The sequence below is a fragment of the Dermacentor albipictus genome, chromosome 1 (genome assembly GCF_038994185.2).
Source record: "Dermacentor albipictus isolate Rhodes 1998 colony chromosome 1, USDA_Dalb.pri_finalv2, whole genome shotgun sequence".
In the NCBI taxonomy this organism is placed as follows: Eukaryota; Metazoa; Arthropoda; class Arachnida; order Ixodida; family Ixodidae; genus Dermacentor; species Dermacentor albipictus.
The window spans coordinates 455,493,047-455,517,425 of NC_091821.1; the positions used below are offsets into that span (position 1 = coordinate 455,493,047).

At 45.3% G+C, this 24,379-nt stretch overlaps 1 protein-coding gene across 2 annotated transcripts in view; it reads right to left on the bottom strand.

Annotated features, from left to right (window-relative positions):
- LOC139054783 (uncharacterized) overlaps positions 1–24,379 on the bottom strand; it is a 164,328-nt gene that overhangs the window by 40,498 nt on the left and 99,451 nt on the right. Inside the window, exon 3 of one of the 2 annotated variants that reach the window (XM_070532394.1) lies at positions 21,698–21,899. The exons of the other annotated variant lie outside the window; for it this stretch is intronic. Coding sequence (XP_070388495.1) covers positions 21,861–21,899 — 39 coding nt within the window. The 3' untranslated portion in view covers positions 21,698–21,860. Of the gene's footprint in view, positions 1–21,697; positions 21,900–24,379 lie in introns of those variants that run through there. 2 annotated transcript variants of the gene reach the window in all.

Here is a 24,379-nt window from a genome sequence, read left to right on the forward strand (position 1 = left end):
TGCCCTTCGAACATTCTGGTACGCTTGAAGTCATGAGTGAGTGAAAGAACTTTATGTGGTCCTGAGAAGAAGCACCGGGCGCCACCCGGCTAGTCCCACTTAGGGACCGCCAAGCCATGCTCGACGGCCCGATAGTGGGCACGCTGGGCGGCTAAGGTTTGTCGTTGAGTTGGGGGCCTCCAAAGGGCTGCCCATGATCGAATGTGACCGTTGGTCAACAGGCTGGGCAGTCCACATTGAGAAAGTCGTGATGTTTTGCGTATCCGGGTCGCCAGCTTCCGAAGTGCATTATTTCTTCAATCTTCGAATGAATGTAATGTTATCCTATATTCTGCTGTCACTCATTATATGTTGTGCTATCATAACGAACACATCGAAAAGTAATCTGACAACACTTATCAAGACTATCTACAAGTTTCCTGTGAGAGATTTGCTCGGGGTTGACAAAAACCACCATACAGACCATTTATTGGGGTTTTACCACCCATATTATGAGATGTAAGAAAAGTAAGGCATTCGGATTTTTTGGGGGATGCAAGGTGCTCAAATAGATCACTTTGAATGAAAATACAGATTAATATTGTCCTTCTATCTGTCTGGCCACATAACCTCTTCACGAAACTCTCTGTTATCTCTGTAGCACATTAATCTGGGATAGTAACTCAACTCTGACGCAGGATCTGAAAGTGCATGACAGACATACTGACCACACTGACTTGGAGAGTGACACTTTCTTGAATGTGGCAAAAGTCTGTGTTTTTGGCGAAAGAACAGCTGGTAGGCAATTTTCATCTGTGATAAACAGAAATAGGCACTGCCAGTGGTCAGACGTCATTGAGATCGATCTTTTCAAGCTAGTGGATGCCATTGAGAATACCAAAAAGTCAGTGATCGTCATTGTGCAGCAGCTTCAGGTGGCTAAGCCCAGCCGGGATTTCTGTGCACGAGGACCCCAAGCTGCATTCCTAAGTAACGGACATATTTCCTCCTACACTGCTGCCCTAGAGTGACCGGAACGTGAAATATTCGATCCAAGCATGCAGCTGTTATCGAAGCTTAGTTTAGTCAATTATTGAGGCTGAAGATGGTTTTAATGAACACACACAAGGAAAGAATAGTGAAAGAATGTAAAAAATTTGAACTGTATTTATTTATTTATTTTATAGTACCCTCAAGACCGAAGTATTATAGAGGGGAGTGGGTAAAAACATACACAAGTAAGTAAACAAAGCAGCAAGAAATGGTTAGTTTTTACAACAAAATACAGTAGTTAATTGTCTCCGGGAGTGATGATATCTGATAAGGCTGAACGAGACTTTGAGTTGTCCTTGATTGCGACAACTGCGCCAGGAAGGTGGTTCCATTCCTGAGAGGTCCGAGGAATAAATGACTCGTTAGATGTTCTGGTGTGGCACTGAATGATTCCAACCCTATGGCTATGATCAATGAGAAAGGAACTGTAGGTAGGCGATGATATAAGATTATCGCGCAGGTAGGCATGCTGGAAATATAGTTTATAAAATAAAGCAAGGCGAGAGCGCTTACCCCGGGCTGAGAGAGGGCAGCAAAAAGTTTTTCATGGCAGTTGCGCTTGATGTGCGGCTCTAGTTGCTATGAATGAAACACGCGGCATTGTTATAATGAATTTTAGTGATGTGACACACTTCAAGCGGTAAGCAAGCTCTAGCGAGCGACTCAATTCAAACTTCCAAATGCGCTAGAAGCATAACTTTAAAAGGTATGGCCGTTAATTCGCCAAGTTGGAAAGATAATTTTGTACGAAATAAATTTTGCTGGCTGCAGTGATACACATTAATCAAGCCCTCCTCTTCCTTTCCTTGTGGGTCAGCAATGTGCATGGCACAGTGTAGGACGTGTTCTATGTTCTATATTTGTCACTTAGGTTACATTTCGCGCTCAATGTTTTGCGGACAGACATTTATCATACCGAATGCGACTCAATTCTACGGTAAGTGCTTTGCAGTACAAATCTCCACTGAAACACCCATGGCTCTTGTTCTCTGAGCATATAGAATCAATAGGTGATACACATGCTCAGAAATATAAACCTCTTCTTACGTGGTCACTTCACCACCTTAAATAAGTCTTCCAAGAAACGTGTCAAGTTCACTATCCTTAACCATTGTGAAATTTTCTAAATCAAACATTCCTCTACAGTGTCAATTACTCCACACTTTTTTTCTCATAAAGCTAACTATTATTCAAAGATATCATGGCGAGTTTGAAGCCCCGAGTTGATGATTTCACTAAGCCCCTTAAGTCAATGTAAGCCTTCACATGACCTACCAACCCTTGTTACACGATCTAACAAATATTTCAAAGAAATGCTCAATATTTGCCTTCTTTTTAATGCCATGGCCTACTTTTCAGTAACTGCCAAAACTGTCACCCTATGAACGGGCATACTTATCAGCTAACTTCCGGGCCGGTAATCAGTGACCCCCTGTGATGTTCGCTGAATTGTGAAATGCATTTGTCAGGAATAACCCCTATAAAAGTATGAACCTTCACAACGAAACAGACAGGGAGGACGTTAACAGCCGTGGCTAGCTAATGTTTTCCTGCAGGCTATGCATTGCGGCGGGGCAATATCACAGCCGAGTGGCTCTTAGTAAACGCCCAACTCATGATAATGCCTTTTTTCTTGTTTTTCTTTTTTACATCATCAAACCGCTAGAGGGACACGTTTCATCATTTCACTGAGACGGTCCCATTGCCATCTCAGAAAAGCTCACCGTAGTGAAACGAACATAGAGAACTATGACGTTATTATGGTGAAACATGCATTTTCCGGTTACTTACGTGTTCACACTGGAAAAATGTAACTAATGAAAAATTTTATCTTTGTAGTTTGCGCTGGCGAGAGGCTCGAGCGTTGTGGTACGTGATTTCGGTGGAAAAGGTCGATTGATAATTCATAAATATTTTGCGCAATAGTATCGCAGTGGAGCATGTCTAGTGGACCCTGAATTATTGTTAACGTATGACGGATCATTCATTGTTACATATTTCGCCAGCCTGTCTTATTGAGAAGTAAAAGTAAGACATGTGATATGCCCTATACAGCATTGTAAATGAAGTTGTGGCATAGCGTGATACAGTTTTGCATTTCACTGACTGCAACGACATCAAAGTGGAAGCAACCACAATGTTTAGCTACTTGCATACCGCTCATACGCTAATACTGGTTTGCTGCCTTACCTATGGCGCTTGCCCACTACGGATTGGCCAGTAATACTGTGTTTAAACGCAGGATAGAACTTGAAACAATAATCGAGAATATAAGACAAGAGAGGAGTGTACATTGCGCAAATAATATTAAGCAGGCTAATTGCAAGCAGATATTAAGGCACCGAAAGTACATGGTATGCATCACAAGAACAAATTTATAAGTACAACATCATTTTCAATTACATCAGCAATGTCCAAATTATTCTAACTCAAGCTTACCTAAACAGCATTGCTTAGCTGCCAGTCACACAACCTTAGGCAAGCATTGATTTGACGGATGAAGACAATGAGGCTCGCTACTCCCAGTTTAATTTCCCCTTGGTTACATTTCGCGTTTATAATAGTTCCTTTATTCTATACTGCTTATAATGTCACACACTGAGGCCATTTATTAATAGAGTAAGGTTAAAACGCAATATACTTAACTTCTTTGTCGTGTGGGGACGAGCGACGAGCAAGATTTTTAAAGTTAGATTGGGCACCGGGTTGATCAAAGGTTTTTATTCACAAAAAAAGCGAACATCATACTTACGAATTTGTTCTTTAACCTCTTAAAAGTACTTTTCGACTAAGGCGGTGAGGTGCTAATATGGATTGCACAGGTATACGAAATACTGGCTACAAATATAATAGCACAACAAGCTCTCTTCCTCAGGATTATTCCATATTCCTTTCGTTTCGAATATAGAAAATTTGAGCACTGTTTCGTGCCTTAGTAAGATTTCTATAATTTTAGAACTGTGTGGGGCATTGCATAGCACCACAGTTGCCTTCTACATTGATCACTAACCCCCATGTGCATATGGTCACGTGCTGTTCTCTTGTTTCGTTGCTTTAGATAAACCAGTAGACCAGGTAAATCGTAAATAGTGGAATATTCTCCCTTTCAATCTCCTCAGTTGACCCGATTTCCTTTTATGAAACTTACGTGCACCTATGCAAAATACGGGGAGGGCCGGAGATGGAAATTCAAGATGATGCGCAAAACTAGAACAAGGTGAAAGCGAGAGCCAACGTTTCGAGAAGTGGATTTGTTTTTTATATGTCGCCTTGTCATATCTAGCCTTGAATAAGACAAGTCCACTTGTCGAAATGTTAGCTCCCGCGTTCACCGTGTTCTTGTTTGGCACATCGTTTACGTGCACATGTGTGTTTCATAAAATAGCCTGTTTTCAAGAAGATGTCCATAGCCATTTTACAGACAGCTTCTGCGGAGTAGTTTTCTACCCCACACGTTGCCACGCTCAAGAGCGCACGAAATCGAAACCATTACCACTTGTGTTGTGCGTGTTGTGCGATTAGCTACCAAAAATGCAGCTGGGTGATCGCTAATGATCTGCACTCAATTCACGCTGGCGTTTCTGAAATGATGAAAGGAAGAAGTATTAACATATTAACAAATGGGACGACTTGGTGTGGCCAAGCTCAGGGACTGCTCCAACACAAGGACTGTCTTTCTCACTACTTCCTTCACTACTGCACGACATTCCTTCAGCAAAAAGAACATACACTCAGCCGCCATGGTTGTATTGCTGACCTCTAAAGAAAGAACTTGAATCGGCGGCAAGAGTGATTACCCCTCGTTGCACAATGACAAAGGGAGCAGAACCGCCTCCCGGTATAACAAGTTTTTTGCACGCGGTACAGAAACATGTACCGCGACTCGCATTCAAACGCTCACTCAAATCCTCACACGACTCAGACTCAATGCCCACTCTAGCACCCAATTATCACGAGTAAGTGAATGGCTGCACTACTATATCTATGCGCAGAAAGATGGGCGACAGAGTGCACCGATAGCATACGAATCTTCGAAGCTGAATTTCCGTGAGAGCCCATATGAGTAAGCGCGTAATTAGCACGAATGCGTCTTGGCTACAAGCTATTATAAAATACATTATATCAACGTTCCAGAACGTGTGTGCAACGGTAACAAATATGCCGCAACTAAGCTAAACCACGATCCATTAAGTTGGAAATAAACTATGACACAGTGACCGTGCCAAATAAAGTTACTAACAAAGAAACATGACAATCTGCTCCTTCGAAGAGAGTGCAAAACAAAGAAAGTAGAGCAAAAGACACTCACTTCTTTTTAACTTAGAAGTACAGTCTATAGACATGCTGTAATAGCTTTCCAGGCCCTCTTGTTGTAGAAGCACGAATAGGCTGGTAAAACCATTTGAGCATGATGCAGTTAACTTTGAAACACCTTATGCGGCCTATGAAGCTATGGTCAAAGCTTCATGTCGTCCACCGGGGTTATTTCGGTAATATCTGTCGAAAAAGAATTTGATGAGCCGCTCCGGCGTCATGCACACTCCTTGTAACCGCGGGGGACATAGCCGCAGCTGAGGCAAGCGGTGGATGCGTCATCATGTAAGCAAATTCGGTAGCGCCGACGGTATCGCTATGGAAATGGTCTATATTTCACTTTGATAACAAGTCAGGATATGTTCGCTATTCAGCTACATATTCCATAACTGGTATTCGGGTTCATCCGCAGTCGATTCGGTATTATCACCATTTTAACACCCTTGGTTATATCTCAAAGTCCCCATTTTGCCACGAGTGAAACTCGACTGGGGTGTAGAGGGAGATCAACGGCATGAAAATGGTGCAGTGTGCACTTTGAATACACTTATTCATATTAATGTTTATTCATATATTCAAAGGTCGGGAGGAGTGTCGTAGGGATATCCCTATACCTTGCTCTAAACTGCTTAGAGCAGCAAAAAAAGAAACGAATTATTGATGCAAATTGGGAGCATCAGAAGCACTTTTGTGAGTTATTTAAAGAATCTTCACTTTTCTCTGCAGTGATCTAAGCGAAGTTTATATGTTGTGCAGGTGAATACACAATGAACGGACGATTGGGAACAATTCTCGCTTTGGTGGTTGCCACCACAATAGGTAAGTGTTACAAGTTCTGAAACTGCATTCGTCTATCACATTCGTCAATAGCAAAAGTGCCACGATGCCCTCGGCAAATTTGCGCAACGCAAAAGAGTAATAACACTTATATACGATGTCAGTTTGTTTACGTACCGCTATATTTGCCTTAGCGGCGCATAAGATATTGCTGTCAAATGATAAAATTGTAAAACAAGGTGAAAACGTCCGAATGTGTTATGGCAGCACGGAACACTATTGTTTATGCGTGAGTGAACAGGCCCACTTCTCACAGCTTCGCTATAGCTTTCCCAAAATTCTTGTTCTGTGTGTGTTTTCAGCAGGTCTTCTTTACGACGCCCATTTGATTTAAGACAATAGTCTTGACGTACGACTGTATGAGTTTAAAGAAAACTTCGTTCATTTAAATAGACTGGGCTTCGTCTGACATAAAAATGCGGACAGATCCACCAGAGAAGCGCTTTGTCAATGGGACTAATATACCACCCAGAAACAGGGCTTCTTTGTTGTTTACAAAAGGTCATTGTATTTGCCAGTGTTGAGGTGTCAAATCAAGTTTTCGCTTATGTTGTCTTAGTAATTAGGGCGAGTTTCCAAAGAGATTCCATCAGAAATGTATTTGCAAATAGTAACGTTTGTCTATTTTGAATTTCTCGGTGGTTGCAGAATTCCAACCTTTATTTTATTAAGCACTTAGTCAGTTCCACTTGAAAAGATTCAGCGGATATAGGGGGAGCTCTTGACTAATGAGTCTGAAGGGCTTATCAGGTGGTCACACAAATTCTTACAGCCTGCAAACAGCGGGTATAGAATACAAATGCGAGGCAACAACAGAAACAAAAATAATCGGCACAATCCACCTCACGATGACTGTCAACGCTAATGCGTTTAGCATGCAGTACATATAGCGACACAACATGTACTGCCTCTGACAAAGCGGGACTCCTCTCTTGTGCTTCCCCAAGACAGTCGGCGCCCTCTAGCTGAGCCACCGCAAATTATGCGCGCGGCCTCGGAGATACATGGTACGTTCGTGTGTGTGAGCGCTGAGAAGCGCGTAAAGCGGCAAACCTTTCCGGACGCGCTTCGTCATCTGGCGGCACTGCCGAGAGGTCCGCGCATTGCTTTCGAGACGAGAAGCCTGACGCGTAGGCACGTGTGAAGGCTAAGAATTGTGTCCTGTCTTGCCGCACCCTCAGTGTCATATACTCAGTGACCTAAGTTGTCGAGATGTTCACTGAAGAGCGGCACATACCTGGATAATTCACGGCCCCATTCACAATTCACAAATTCACAGTTTCACAGCAGGCAGTCATACGCACACACGAACATGTAGATATAAAAACCGAAGGAATTAGTTCTTAAAGAGTCTCAAACACACAAGCGGCCGCGATGCAGAGTGCGATGAGGAGGTAAACAAGTTGGGAATCCCCCCTCCCTTGGGCCCTCCCATTCCATGGCTGAATCGGTAGCGCATCTGGCTGCATTAAATTTTTGGCTCTATGAATTTGTTTCCTTTTCTTTCCTTGCACCATATGTATTACACCATACATTACATATATTACACCATATGCTGGTCTTCGATGATTTGATTTGGTGCCTACTCTGGTCACTGATATGTGCCACTCTTTAAGGAACGCCTTTGACGCCAACCTGGTAACCAGGTATGCGCCACTGGGAAAGTGCGGCTCCACAGTGATGGTTTTTATAGTCGCCCATGACGGCGTGAAAAATGTTAATTGAAAAGCGGCAAGTATGCACACATTGTCACCTACATGGTGACTTAGGTTGGTTCACCTGTTGGTTTCGAAGCCTCTTTTCTCAGCAAAGCAGCCAGATGCGCTACCGATTGAACCATAGACTGGGAGAGCCAAAGGTAGGGGGGATTCCCAACTTGTTTACCTACTCATCGCACTCTGCATCGCGGCCGCTTGTGTGTTTGAGACTGTTTCAGAACTATTTCCTTCGGCTTCTATATCTGCATGTTCGTGTGTGTTTATGTCTGCCTGCTGTGAATCTTTGGCTCTATGAATTTGTCCTTTTTCTTTCCTTATACCATAAGTATTCTTTCATGCTGTTGTTTCTGCTATACAAAAATGAGTAGCCGTTACCATAATGGGGTGAATATATTTCTGATTTTGTTTTCATTTAAACAGAAACGAAATGACGTGGCAAGACGTTTATATCCAGAAAACATAGGAAACCCCCTGAAGTTCTGTATGTAACCTACCAATGTTAGCGCATTAGAAAGATGGATTCCCTTTACGCTAATTTGAAGACATTCTGAAGTACTTTTCCACAGAAACCATTCACATTTAACATACTATTCATCATTGTCGTTTTTCTTTGCAGCGGCACTGATCCTTTGTCCAAGCGAAAGTGAGGCATCCCACCGACAAGTTATTCTGAAACCGCCTGGACTTCAGCGGAATGATGACTCTACTGAGTGATATGGGTCTAAGCCATTGGAACCAGCTGACCGAGCTGCTCTGACTGGCTGAAGTAATTAAGCTTCCAGTTTCCCCTGCTGCTGTATCTCCTACCCGAAAGTTCTGATGAGCAATGAACAACCCTAATATTGCTAGTAAACTCAAGTGGTTTCGACCAATACATTGAAGCGCTACTGCAACCATTCTTTTTAGCTATTTCATATGTAGTAACCATATTTCTTCTCTGATGCCTGCTCTTGCTGATATTTGCTTGTAGAGTTTATAGTAGGACTGTCTCTTAAGAGCTCGTTGTGAAATATTTATAAAAGCTCATCCATGAGATCGTACGTGGTTCTGTATGAAGAGACCTAGCTCTTCGCATCGACCACCCGAGCTTGGGTCTCGCGCCGAAGCGATGGCAGTGCCTACATCGATGCATGCATATCCTCCAGTACAATTGCTCCTGCGGTGATGATGAGTCCTCCAGACGACCTAAGGTGATGACACGACGAGGGGTCCGTAATACGGCTTCAGCCGGCTGGTGTCCTAAGATGGCGTTACCGGTCCGACAGCGTAGTTCACAGGCGACGTACACTCGAAAATCTAGTATGGACCCTGATATTTTCTACCAAGCACTGGCCTAAGGATAGGAGAGTGGAATGGCAGCCGAGCCGAAAACAGACGTTATTTAGAAGGGTGGGGATGCGAGCTAGTTGGTACGACAATAAAACTTGGTGCTGGGCTAGTTGGGGATGCATTCTTTAAAACTGATGGTGGCGCTAATAAGGACGAGCTTCAATAAAACTTGGTACTGGGCTAGTTAGTGATGCTTTCTTTAAAAGTTATGGTAGCGCTAAAAAGGACGATTGAAAAGGCGACACGACGACAAGGATCCTCGTCGTCGTGTCATCTTTTCCCCGTGTGTTCGTTGTTTTTAGCGCTAGCATCAGTTTTAAAGAATAGTTGGTACGAGTCATACATATTAAACAGTGCCGAATAACATACAGACAAGGAAGAGTACACGACTAGCGTTGACTGCCAACAACATCTTTGTTGAAGCCCACGCAAATATGTACCATTTGCAACGGGCTGAAAGATAGAAAGGAACAAATGGAAGGCGAGTCATCGTCAATCAACTTCTGCTGTAAGTAATCTAGCTGTTCTTTGCGCAAAGTGGCGGTTCACCCCACCTAAAAGACACGCGTGTGCTGGGAAGATGCAGCGATCAGATATCCAGGGAAATTGTTGAGGCCTTTCCGAATTCTTAGGAGCCATTTGCCTAAGCAATGACGCCTTTCATAGCTCTTTGCGATAAGGACCTTAAGTTCCTTGAAATTTAATCAGGGGTGCTATGCAGGATGCGCCGAATTTCTCGTTCACCCGAGTTTTACCCGAGTTTGCTCGACGGCAGTCAGTGAACGGAGACAGCGCGGAACGCGCCGAAGGTGCAGGCAAAAAAATATGTAGACAAAAAGCCGCGTATGACAACATGAGCGCACCCTGCGCGGCACGCTGCTTCCACGTTTCAAGCGCAGAAGGCTGCACAACGAAACGCGCCAGCGCCACGTATTGTTATCAACGGATTATCGCAACTTAGCGATACCGTGACTGTCCCGCTGTCTGTCTGCACACTTGCCGTGAGCCGCTTGCCACGCCTTTCCCGGGCGCGTCAAGGGCGTGCCTTTTCTTTCGGGCGCTATCTTTCTTTCCTCCATCGAATGCGAACAGGGTACATATGCGGCGCATTCTTGCACCTACACTTTCACTCAAACGAATACGTTAAAGTACAACAAATAAAATAACGAACATTTTTATTTCTCTAAGTATCTGTTTTTCGTTTTCAACGATAGAAATTTGTGGTGACAAATGGAGATCGAGGAAATTATTAAATTTTGCACTTCTTGCCGCGAGTGGCGACAGTGAGGCGAAAGCTTAGAAGCGGTACATTGAAGCGGGTCGCGCGCACGAGGGCGTTCATACGGTGATAAGTCGCCTAGGGGCGCTGCAGAGCTATTCGCCATAAAGTCGGTCTTCATCCATCGAGGGTCTTTCTCTATTAGGGGAACTCTTTCTCTATTAGGGGAATAGAAACGCAGCGCCGCGGTACGGCTGTTCATCGCAGGCGCTTCACTAGGCCATTAAGGCTCCCGCTTTACCAGCTAAAAACGACACAACGGCTGTCGCTGCGAAATGGCGGTATGTTATTGTAGAGTGCGTAGTGACGCAGTTCAGTGAAAATGTACCAGTTTATCTTTGTGCGCGAAGCCTCTGCGATACATTGCGAAAAGTGCGTGCTTCCCCAGCGACACAATTCATCGCTTGCCCAGTGAAGGTGCCTCTGAGCGCATGTACGCAGTGTATGAGTGTGTTGTGCAGTCGAAGGTGCTTGCAGATTACCTCTGCTGGAGCCAGCAGCGATTGCAGATGCATATCGTAACGACACCGCAGCACTCGCATTTTGGCAAGTGAGGGCTCTTGTGTGCAGTTATGAAATCAGATTTCGAATGGAGAGAGGTGTTGGAACTGTTGAGTGCGCAGTGCTTGTGATGAAGAAATGCCATTGCACTGGGTCTAGAAGAGCGAGCGATCCTCAGTCGCTGATCGTGTTTACGACGCTGTGGCTCCGTTTCATCACCGATGACAGAACAGCCATCTCAAACGATTGCTACAATACGCACTCCTCAGCATCGTCGTCCCCCTCGCCGCATCAACGCCTTGTAAGCAGCTACAGTGACGTGCCGATAATTATTTACTGTGCGCTACGCGCCACAATGCAGGCCATGAAACCGTGTTGTGCGGCCATCTCAGCCCGAGAAGATGTATGCATAAGCCAGCGACAGTGAACGCTTTGTTTTCGATAGTAGTGCTCAGTACATCACCGATGACAGTGCGTTGTGCGCGTTTTATGTCGGCGGTCAAGATTGTTGATGCCTCTCAGCTCGACACCGCGTCGCTGTTGCCGGAAGATAAGTTGGGCGTGGCCCAACTGTAGTGGGTGCGCGCACAAGAGTTACATGCCTCGCGCGGGGCGTGACCTCTGCTTTTGATTGACAGGCGAACTCGTGCTAAACTCGTACATCGCGAAACCCCCTCCGTGTTCAACTCGGGAACATGGCGGCGGCAGCAGCAGCCTGTTTCATTGCATCCAGCGGCAGCAAGCGTCAGTATGAGCGTCTGGGCCCGTTCACCTGCATGAACGACGGGGAGTTTCAGCGTCATTTTCGCCTGTCGAAGACATCAGTGCGCTGGCTGTGCGACGAGCTAGGCGAAGACTCGTCTGCGGAGACAGCGTGGCGGGCTTCATTCGCTCACCGTCGTAGAGCAAGTCATCTGTGCGCTCCGTTTCTACGAGACTGGGAGTTTTCAGACAAGCGTCGGTGCCGAGCGTTACAATGGACGCCATCAAACTACTGTTAGCCACTGTGTCAGAGATGTGTCTGACGCGCTTATCGATGCGGCAGTGCGCAAGCGGTGGCTAGCTTTCCAGAATACTGCGGCTGAGCGGGCATATATAAAAGAATGCTTCCTACTTCGTGGGAACATTACGAACGTAGTCGGGTGTGTCGATGGAACGTACGTAGGAATTAAGGCGCCTTTAATGTCAGTGTTACTGTGATTAACATTGAAGCAATGTTTAGACACGCCATATTGCCAAATTCGTCACTTCTGTGTAGCCTACATAAATTTTGTGTTAGCGACATCTCACATGCGGCTGCTTATGATACTGACTTTTTCGCTGGTTGATGACTTTTTGCCGATTATTCTACTTGTCTGTCAGGGTGCCTTCCAAATGGCTCACTTTCTTCGGAAAGAGGTTAATTAAGTATAAATAGATAAATGGATATCACAAATTGTGTGAAGTAACCTATGAATCCTAATCTCATAAAGAACTTGGGGGTTCTTCATTGGTGAAGTTACTTAGTATGCACAAAGCTGAATTTTGGTCATGCATAATCTATCGGCCGCACTATGAAACAGCGAGGCATTGCACAATTTGTTGCAGCGAGAGATGTGGATGTTGCGCCAAGCCGGTTGTGCCTATGCATTTGTGGCGAAATGAAAATGCATTGAGAATCTTAGTGTGTTGGCTAGCATGAAGAAAATACTTCAGATTGTTTACTCTGTTCACCGTCGATGCATGTGCCAGAGGTTCAGTGTATCTTCTTATTTTGGGGGGGCGGCGTTATTCTGGATGCATAAATTGTATATTTTCGTCTCATAATGGGGCTCTAATTCTTAAGCAGTAGAATAATGCACATCCAATGCTCTGCAGAACTCTCTGTACATGAAGATGTCATGAACGACCAGGGCAAAATTACACATCGGGAGAAATTTGGTGCAGATGCCAATGAAAAGTGGGTCTTTAACCCACCATGATAAAAATAAAACTTGCAGAGCAAATAGACCATTTGTGCAGCTTTAGAGCAATGATTGCACAAAACATGATATGCTCAAACGAGTAAACACTTGCTGCAATGCCAAAGTAGGCTGAGCGACATGCAGCGTATATTGGCATTGAACATGTCTCGTAACCGTTATTTTTATTGTAAGCCCTCGCTGTCACACCTTTCCCTCCGGCACTCCCTTTACTTAAACGTGGCACTGTATTTCCTTTGGTGTCAGGAATCAAAGGTTAATGCTTGCCCCTTTGATTCCTGCGAGTTTAGTGGTAAGGAATATGGCACGTGCATATACATAAGCCTGTGCTGCAAAATTTAACATTTGTGATTTTTTAGAGAGCTAATTTGTGTTGGGGAATTTCAAAGATGTGCACCATTGTGGCCTAATAACTAGAGCATTGGTGATGTTGAAGACTGGGTGTATTGGTATTGTAGCTTGAAGTTTAATTGCACAGCAATTCGACGGGACACAAAGTGCAGAAATACACACAGCAGAATGCTTTGCTGTGTGTATTACTCTTCTTTATGTGCCGTTGAATTGTTGTGCGATCCAACTTCAAATAGAGCATTGGGCTTCTTTGGTGCAGGACCGAGGAAGTGTGAGCTATTCGACAACATGCCAGTGCGCTGCCACACAATTATGGAAGTCGGAAGGTTTGCAAACAAAGCTTTGCTTTCAAATCCACCTGCTCATGTTATACAAGCACTGATTGAAAGAACCATCATACAAAAATAATGGTGATATCAATGGCCTGTGAAAAGTGTAATTTGTATATTGACACTGCTGACATAATAGGTGCCATACTGGCCTCAAAATTGTACTGGACAGAGCAGTTTGTTTCCTATGTGAAGCACAACCTCCCATTACATGCTGTGCAGACAACCAAGCTCAGTTTGTTTTGACATGCTACACAACATTCACTGTAAACTGTTTTTGATTCTAAAGAAGTGCCAAACCACCTCTTTTTCAAGCACGTCATGGGAATATTGGCGAGACCTTTTGCAGCCCCTCATAATGGAAGTGTGGCCAGCCAGCTTTGCTTGGATGCCTTTATAGATTTCTGCTCCTGATCATTGTGTGCTATCAAGTTGCAGAAGTCTATGCAACTGGTGCAAGGCATTACGTGTTTCTATAGTCAGATACAACTTTAGGAGGCTGCGGAATCTGCACTTTAAGGCAGGTGAACACAAGCCTGCACCGATGGGCACGCACTCTAGACTGACATCGTGCCGTCAGACAGACTAATACCTGCTCGTTGGAGAGGGACTATTTCTTTAGACGTGGAGGCAATCGGCTACTGCGTTTTGGTCATCTGGGCGGGGCCTCTTCTGTCTTCTGAAGTTTTTTCCGACTGTAAAGGTTGCTGCTTTTCATAGAACAGAAAAGGACAAAGTGTACAATTATTTGGCCTATGAAATGGATACATAGCAAGGGCTTAAGATGTGTGAAATATAGTACATGCAATTATAAGACAATGTTAAAGAATATGTGGTATCGAACATGCATGTAATGGCACATTTGAATCGGGGTGTGTTGCAGTCATATGCACAGTCTATAGGTGATAGCATTATTAAGCTCCTGCTGTTTCCTGTCTTCATTGTGAATTACACACACCGTTCATCTTGTGGCTAATCAACACGCACTGTATTCTTGCACATAGAAAGAACAAACAGCACAATGACGTGTATGCTGCATTAGTGTATTTTTTATTTACATGGTCCAAGAGTGGCACAGGTTGTCTTATGTTTTTGCCTATTTTGAAGGGACACCAATGCATGTTACAAGTCTCCTAATATGCACAGCACAATGTTTACTGCAATAATTTTATTCGTGTTCTTGAATAATAAACAAAATATTAAACTGAAAGCTCCTTTATAAGGTGCCTTCTGTGAGCTCGACAGGAGAGCAGTGAGGGCACTCATACTACTCTTGCAGAGCAGCCCTCTGGACCTCTGGCACACTCTCAACAGCACGTGCCTGGTGCTCGCCTACTGCCACCAGGCGGTTGAGTGCCTCCAGCAGCAGAATGTTTTGCTGCAAAAAAGTGTATTGGAATGAATCAGCCGCATACAAACCATTATTTACAAAGAAAAATGCTGGTTGCACTATTAGTATTAAGTTCCCTTAACTGTGGAAACCTCTAGTGTAGTATGCATAATAAAACAATGCGTTGGGACAACGTTGCTTTATTTTTCGTAACTGGGGTTTTCTTTTTCAGAGCCCATTGTCATGTTGATTCCTGCACCTTCACGAGTGTCTACTGTCAGCACCACGAACCTATTTGTGTTCGCTGCAAAACAAATGCCTCACTCTACAATCCCGTCTTATGCGAGCTGATTGCATCTTATGCCTACAAACATCATATTTTTGTCCCATTACGCAATTTTCTACCACCCTCGGCTGTAGTTCTCTCTCATTGACATCCATTCTGTCACGCTTATGTAATCACCTGTTATGAATTGGCAACAAGTGATCGATTACGTGCATGGCCTATCTGCTGATTCCTTTTTTTTCTTAATCTCAACTAGCATATCAGTTGCCACGGTTTACTACACCACTGTCTTCCTGCCTTAATGCTATCTCCAACAATTTTTGTTACTTCGCTTTCTGCACAGTCATTGACATCTCAAGTTTCTTTGTTGACCTCCAGGTTTATGTCCCATATTGCATAACCGGTAGAATGCAATGATTCTGAACTTTTTTCAAGGATATCGGTAACGCGGCGATCACGATTCGGTAATGCCTTCCATGTGCTGTTCAACCCGTGAAATTTTTGTAGAAGTTTCCTGCTTTATATCAGTACCTGCTATTGATATTTCACCTGGATAAAGATACTCTTCCATAAATTTTGCGGGCTTAATGTCACTCATGAATTTCTGTTATCTCACCAAGTTAGTGAAGGTTACCTTCATCTTTTCCATATTTTCGCGGGCCCACTTGCATGTAGAAGCACGAATACTCATTGGTTCTCACTGCCTTCTTTAAACTGCTGGACATTCAGTTCGTTACTACGAAAGCGACTTAATCCGTGCACTCTTATTATGCTAAATATGAAACAGTAGAAATACACTTATCTGCAGTTTGTCGATGTCTCCTTCACTGTGTTGGTAGCGAGATCCATCGTCGGTTCCACCTCCTTGTCGCATCGTAGCTATATAAGATGTTATGTAACACTATGTAATGTCCGTGACGCTCGCAGAAGCAGCACCGGACAAGTTGTTTCTTGAGCACTGCGCCGTGAACAGTAGGTGCACGTTGCGATCTGCAAAATCGCCGAAGCTATTGGCAGTCTTTCGGGGTGCACGGAAAGATTGCTCACGGAGGAACAGAACTATCCAAGAAATAGTGGTCATCGTCGAGCCTGATCACTACGTCGCGCACTACAAGCTCGTTGTACGAGTTTGTTTACACTGGGCGCCTCTGATGCTTAGCCGCCATGCTCGCCCGGTGAATGGATGTGATGACGCCACCACAGCGTTCCCTCGTGGCATAATGCGAAGCGTACTAAATTACAAATTAGTGTAATGCACATTCAGTGTACATGTTGTAAGCTTTAAAATGCTTCTAAACCACGTTAAACTAACTAATAATATTGTACTAAATGCGTTTGTTCTACAACTTGCTTCTGCATGTAATGCACTCGGTGGAACGACAAACAAGTGAAAGAAGGCACGACCATGCACCGACGGTATGATCACGTGAGCCCCAGTTTGTCGACCGCCCAGAAGGCAACGCCCAAGGAATGATAGCCAGCCAGAGTGAATCTAGATAAACCAATGAAATTGGAGGCTTGTCGAAAGATAAACTGTGTCTCGGTACCATTCGTGCTTACATCTTGGGGTGTTGCCAGAGCTCGTGAAGATCCCGAGTTTCGCCAAACTCGGCGCATCCTGCATAGCACCCCAGTTTCAATTGTGTACATAATTTGTATTTTATATTTGTATAGTTTTGCGTTTGACGCATGCGCAGCAGGAGTTGACTGATAATGAATCGCCTTTCCTTTCTTTCGCTCTTTCAGCCCGTAGCGAACGGTATATATTTGCGCAGGCTTCAATAAAGGTGTTGTTCGCAGTCAGCGCTGGTCCTGTCCTCTTCCTTGTCCGTGTGTTTTTGGTGCTGTTTAAAATTAATAGACGTGATATTCCATGAAGAACGACTGTATGGGCAGATCATGGTCGGAGAAATTTTTCCAGATGCCTTGGGTATCCAACGTGAATGAGCGAGGCAGTTGAAGACACTTTTCGGCAAGTCAAGAAATTTCTGAAAGAGGGATGAATTCGGAGGCACCAGGTGATGCGGAAGTATGGTGTCGAGGGTAGAGGATGCTTCACGTCCATAGATGGAAAAGCAATGAGAAGACAGTGGAAGTTTGAGTGTCGGTATTATACGCGTACGTCACAAAAGAGAGGACGTTGTCCCAATTGAAATGGTCCGACGCAACGTACGTTGTGAGCATGTCACCAACAGTGTGGTTGAGTTATTTAGTTATACCATTAGTCTGTTGGTGGTGCGTCGTATTCGTGCTGTGAAGAATAGGGCATGCTGCGAGTAGTTAATTACTAATGTCATAGAACAACTGATGGCGTTGTTCGATGAGTAGTTCTCGCGGTGCTAGGTGCCGTAAGATAAAATGGCATAAGATGAGTGCTGCGGCATTACTAGCAGCAGGCGAAGCAAATGCATCAGTTGTGGCGTATCTTCTTGTATGGTCAACCACGACAATTATCTAGGGATATTAATCAGAACTGTACGGAAAGGGCCCAGAGAGGTAGATGGAAACTCGGTCGTGCCGCACTCAGGACATGGCGCACGCGATAAATTTAAGACAAGAATAAATTCCGCACCAGTAGTACAGATGACAGAGCCGCCCGTATGTTTTCCGGATGCTATCACGAGCTTATTGCTAGTCTTCGTGGAAATACGTGCATATGTCGGAATGCAAATGGCGAGGGATGACCAGCCGCCATTTCGACCATTTGGCTGAGAGTTTCGACGGTACAAGATGGCACTTCGTAGCACAGGATGGATGGCATGACGACGAAGGGCTCGAAAGCATGCAACCGTTCATGAAGTGGTGGGATTTCAATTGGAGGCGTAGTCCACAGATCTTTTTTTCTTTTCAGAAGGCATGTCAGTAACAGCTAATTAATAAGGCGGGCACTTCGTGGATGTGGACGGCGTTTCCTCAAATCGCGTGGGTGATCAAACAGCGCATCTGCGACAGAATGTTGACACCCGGAGTGATGGATGGGGCGAATGCCAAATTTTTGGAGTCGAAGTGTGCAATGTCCAAGACACCCCGCTGGGTCTTTGAGTGACGCAAGGCGGAACATCGTGTTGCGGTCTGTCACAAACGTGGCCAGGGTGGCTGTACAAGTAAAGGCGAAATTTACTTCAATCCAAAGCTATAGCCAAGCACTCTTTTTCTATGACAGAATAATTGTTTTCTGTCTTTGTGAGTGCGTGGCTCCCATAGGCAATCACATGTTGCGCTAAGCCAGGCTTGTATAGCGGAGGGACGACTCCAAGACCACCGCCGCAGGCGTCCGTATGAACTTCGGTCGGAGCATTCGGGTCATAGTGAAATGAAATGTGTGGTGAGGTAAGTAGACGGCGCAAAGTGGTGAAGGCTTGGTGACATGCCGGAGTGCAATCATGAAGGTCATCAAGGCCAGCCAGGATCTTCGTGAGGAATGGGATGATGCAGGCAAAATTGCGCAAAAAGTGAATAAATAAGCGTGGAGACCGCTGAAACTTCGGAGCTCTATCACTGAAGCCGCTTGCGGAAATTGTGCGACAGCACGAAGCTTATGAAGGTCAAGAGCGACGGAGTGGTTCAAAAAGTGTCGGCCAAGAATGGTTAGTTTGCCGTCTCCGAAGCAGCACATTTTCAAATTAGGTTGAAGGTCAGAGGCGGCAAGGCAAGTAAGAACTTTGCGTAGACAAGTGAGGTGAGTGGGGAAACCAAGGGAGAAGACTACCATGTCGTCTAAATAAGACAAAATCTTCTTCCATTTGAGCAATCGCAAAATACTGTCCATCATACTATCGAATACCGCGTGCGCATTGCACAGGCCCGAATGGTATCACCGTAAATTCATACAGACCGTCATGCGTAATGAAAACGGTCGTCGTGCGGTCGGACTCATCCATCGGGACATTGCAATAGCCCTAACACAAGTCCAAAGAAGGAATGAATTCGGCACCATCTAGACTATCCAGGGTGTCGTCTATGCTCGGTAGAGCGTCTATGCGCGGTAGAGTGTAACCTTGTTGAGGCGATGATAGTCCACACGGAAACGAATCGACTCATCTCTTCTTCTTAACTACGACTACGGGAGACGACTATGGACTGCATGATGGTTTTATAACACCACATTCAAGCTTGTCTTGAACTTGCTCGGTGAATAACCTGTACGCTCGGCGGACATGATGCACGGTACGGATGTTGGCGTAATGGTGCGTGATGTCCAATATCAATGCGTTGAGAAATGGTACCTGCACGACCTAATGATGCTTGATTCAAGTGAAAAGAGGCGTGGGAGTTATTTAAGAAGTTAAGTAGCCGATCAAGTTGTGTCGGTTCGAGTTCATTGCAAATAGAGCGACAAAAACATACGGTGATATCCTGTCAAATGGCACATCGGGTGCCGGTGCGTTACGTGAGCACTAGCCAGTTCGTCGGCAACAGGAAAATGCAGAATAACGCTAGTGTCCGCAGTCTGGATAGTGCCAACAGCTTCGCTACAATGCAAAGCCGAAGTGTAGTAATTAGGGTTAGAAATAAGTATTTCTGTAGCACCACAACGAACCATGAGGAGGGAGAAAGGCAACAATATAGGCTGGTGGCGACTGAAAACGGCAGTGGGTATAAATAAGACAGTCACCTCGGTAAGCGATTCGCCGTAGAGGGACAAATACAGCATTGTGAGTAGGAAGGCAAGTATCTGAAGCCACAAATATCCTTCTGACAACAGGAACTTGCAAGTCGTTGGGGCAAATAGCACAGAACGGAAAACTGAAACTGAGTACGCGCTCAGTAATGAAGGCATGATGGCGGGACAGAAAATTCCAGCCGAGAATCACATCGCGGCAGCAACAATCTAATGCCTAAACTTCAATGGTATACAAACTGTCTAGAATCAGCACCCTCGCTCTGCGCATAGCGACTAGCTGAACTTTGGCACTGGCTGCTGTTCTAAGCGTTAGTATCAAAGGCGTCATCGTTGCTACTCGTAATGGACAACACAGCTTTCAGTAATAATGGGTACAGTATCAACGTTATGGACGAGCGCAAGAAATTTGATTCATTCCACTGACACTTCAATAACGTTAGCGAGGGAAAACGAGGACTTTGATGTTCTGACGACGACGCAGCTTGTGATTCAGGAAGTGCAGACATCAGTTTTCCGCCTCAGTAGTACTGACACTTGGCCTACGACAAATAGGTTATAGTGAGCGGCGACGAGGGTGTGGCGATCGACGAGTAATAAAATGATGTGAATCCCGAGCTGGTATGTCATCAACAGAGTAGACATCCAGGGGCGGCTGTTGCGGCACACCGAAATAGTCGGAAGCCCATGAAGGCCGGGATGCGCCGGCGGCAGGAGGTCGCTGCATGCGCCGGGGTGCCGCAGGCATAGCATATTCGGCAGTTGTGAGCTGAGCGGCAAGGATTTGCATCCTGCTGTGCATAGAAAAAGGGAGCCGCCGGCTGCTGAGGCAAAGGCGGAGGAGAGAGCTCAGTAGACGAGGAGTACGCACAGCCAGCGGCTTCGGCATGCGTCAGAGGTGCGGCCACGGGAGTCGGGTGAAACGGAGATGTAAGAGCTATGGTCACTTTCTCTTGAATTATTTGTCGTACCACTGGAGCCAAATTCAGACATGGCTTCTCCGTAGTCAGCAAAAGGGAGAGCTGTAATGGGACCTGCCGAGCACAAGTTCTTTTATCAGCGTCAGCAAAGTTGTTTAGTTGTCACCAATAAACAATGTTCCTAGAGAATATTCAGTGAGTGGAGGAAGCCGAACAAAGATGTTTTGTTTTCGTAGCACGCCAAAACTGTGGCACAAGTTAATATCTTCGGCAAAGGTATGGGGATCCTTTGCCAAAAATATTTGAAAGGCATCCTCATCAATGCCTTTCATAATGTTTTATCTTTTCCTGTTCTCCGATTGATGTATTCACGCATTCACAGGTCAATGAATCTTTCGATGTGACTTGTGCAAATTTCACGGTGATGTAGCGCGCGCACACATAAGTGTTGTTCGGCGCGGAGCTTGCGCATAGCGTCGCGCCCGCACACTTCTGCAAAACGTGTCGTGAATGCACTGCACGTGGTAATATCGTATTCGAGATTTCAGAGCCACAGATTCGTGACGCCAGTTAATTAAAACAGCACGTTGTGCAACTTGGTCGCATCGCCCCACTAGTGGTGCTGGCTCACCTGTTCGTACGATGACAAGAAATCCTCCACGTCATGATCATCGGTGCCGCTAAAGATGGTAGGATCACGCTGGCGCAGCACACCATAAACGATGACGGCTGAAGGCTGTCGTTTAGCTTCCTGAGTGGTGCCGTCAAGCATGGTCGAAGTCGTGGTCAGTGTCCGGCTTCGTAGTTCCAGTTCTCAGGGTTATCGAGCACTTCTACCACGTGAAAGCACGACCTATTACACCTTGCCCGAGAGATCGCAAGCGGCGCTGTGTGAGCAGGTATAGCTGTTGACCAGCAGCCTGAACTCGGGTGTCGCAGCGAAGCTCTTGTAGTGCATACAGCTCTGCCTGCATATTCTCCATTAAAGTTGCAGTAACTTCAATCGGAGTGTGATGTCTTAACGACCTGAACATGTTTCTTCTTTGTCCACTTCAACCCACTGCGACTGCTATGTTTCTGCAGCGAACTCTCTGGAAACAATGACCAGAAACAAGATATCAGTTTAGAGTGATAAAGCATTCATTGCCGTCTATATTTTAGCTAAGTTCGTCATTGCACACTAGAAGGGCAATGGACTCCAAGCTTCCAGTTTCGGATTTTGAACTCAAAGCTGCATAACGTGGTCATTATTCACAACATGGCCTTTTCAAAACCGCAGCAACTAACCTAATAATGTCCTAGTTTTTCTCATTTACTAGGCAAGGATTTTGATGTTTTTGCACGTATTGTGTTTCTCAAATTTGTCTCTGATGTATATAATGCCAGATCAACTATAATTTTCTTGGCAAGGCTATAGTGCTCATGTCGGCATTTATTGCTTTACGCCTTAACTATTAGCTGTATACATCTGTATACCTTGATGGTAAATATAAATCAATATAAATAATAAACGCGACGTGAGTTTGACATCACGGGTATCAAATTATTGCTTACGCATTTGCGGTCTCCAAAATTTCTCGTAACATACTCAGTTCAGGCACTGGTTTCTTTAGAACACAATGTTATCTATTGTTATCATATGTAGTTTGTGGTTTCATGGCGGAAGGCATAGTTCTGGCCAAAGAGGGCCTCTTTTTCTAGGCAGATACTTAACTAGAGCAAAGCTGACGGCAGCAGAATTTGCAACAGAAGTACATAAATTTCAGCCAACGGGTACTCTTCCATACTGTACGTTGCGCGACAATGACGTGCACAAAAATGCACGGATAAGAAAGAAATGACAGCTCTTGCAGAGGGGTGAAAGAAAGATGATACTGCCTGCTACGGGCACTCGTAGCTTTCCACACTGTTTATTTGTGTGATTATTTCATCTTGTTTTTACAGTTTTTGCTCGTCTTCTCCGTGTCGACGTTCCTCGTAGGTTATTTTCTCGTGCAACCCATAGTATGAGCCGCCCAAAGCCGTGACATCACGCCAAGCTCGAGCTGGAACTTCATGGTGGAGTTGCCGGCCCGACTTTTATTTTTCACTACTTTTTCGCTTACCAATCTTACTCTCGTTGCAAGAGTGTCTTTTTACAGTAATAGCTACTATGGACTTACTGAAGTCCGCCGTCATGTGTTGAAGGAATCCCAATGTGCTTACCAAAATTTAGAAAAAAAAAATATACGAAACGACTCCTGTGTGCTCTGAGTCGATTCTAACACTGGTCGACTACACTAACAGTGGGAAATTTGTCTCTCAGTGACGTGCATATTACTTACCCTATGGATTGCATGCTAGAACTACCAAAGCGTAAGCCAATCCATGAGACATCTAGGATATAAAAATGATTTAAAATGCACGATATGTGCGTAGAGCAACGTGTGTGCATGCAAGCTTTCCTCATGAATTTAACGGCGCATGCTCTGGTGGCGCAATAAATGCCAATCGAGTTCTACAAAATACTCCCGTGAAAAGAAAGCAATAATAAAAAAGTTATGGCCGAACAAATTTCACAGCGCCTGTTCATGGTAAAGCGATTACCATTCGAGCTATGTTGCAACACTCCATATTCCTGAAGTCACCTTTGCATAAGATATGTCGTAGCGAACCTGCGACGCCTGCAGTATCGCCTATAAGCGGCAGACCCTGTGACCGGGGTTGGGCTCACTTTGTTCTGGTACTCACGTGCCTAGGTCATCTGTGAGCATGACGACAACTGTGTGACGACGACGAAAAGACAATGAAAACAACTGGCTGTGGCTTAGCTAAGGTTAAGCGGAGGATGCGAAGCATACTAGCCTTTATTTTAACGCAACAGCGTTAAGGAGCTCGTGTCGCAGAAAAGCCGGTGTTGTCGGCTCAGACGTGCGGCGCTTGCTCAGGCGCACATTTCGTTGTCGCGCCGAACGCTGCGTTGCTCGACGCTCACCGCGCCCGATGCGGGGCGCGTAGTCGCTGCGCCGTAGCAAAGCCGCCTAGAAACAGTCTCCGTAGCACGCCGCAACCTTCGCTTCTCATTCCAACGAGCAGCTCACCTCGTGAGTGTCTAGCAGAGGCAAGCGCAGCTGCTTATATACCGCCGCCACGCCGCGAGCGACGGCGCGAGTTGGAGCCCCGTTTCTCCTCTGTCGTGACGTCACGGTGTCACGTGGTCAGCCTTGAAGGCGACGCCGCGAGCGACGGCGCGAGTTGGAGCCCCGTTTCTCCTCTGTCGTGACGTCACGGTGTCACGTGGTATTGAAGGCGACACCGCCGCGCCTGAGGAGCTGGGTTGAGCTCTAGTAATATGCTTCGCATAAAAATGAAGAGAGAATGGCGTCGATGGAACCATCAAGGTGGTATGATGACATTGAAAGAACGACTGTGAACTGATGATGATGATGATATAATGAAGACAGCATTGCAACGACGGCGTGAGGAAAATGCATTATGAATGATGACGATGGTGCAGCAACAACGGAATGACAATGATGGCATGACAACGCATGCGTGAAAGCAAGCGCTTGATGACGATGCAATCACGGTG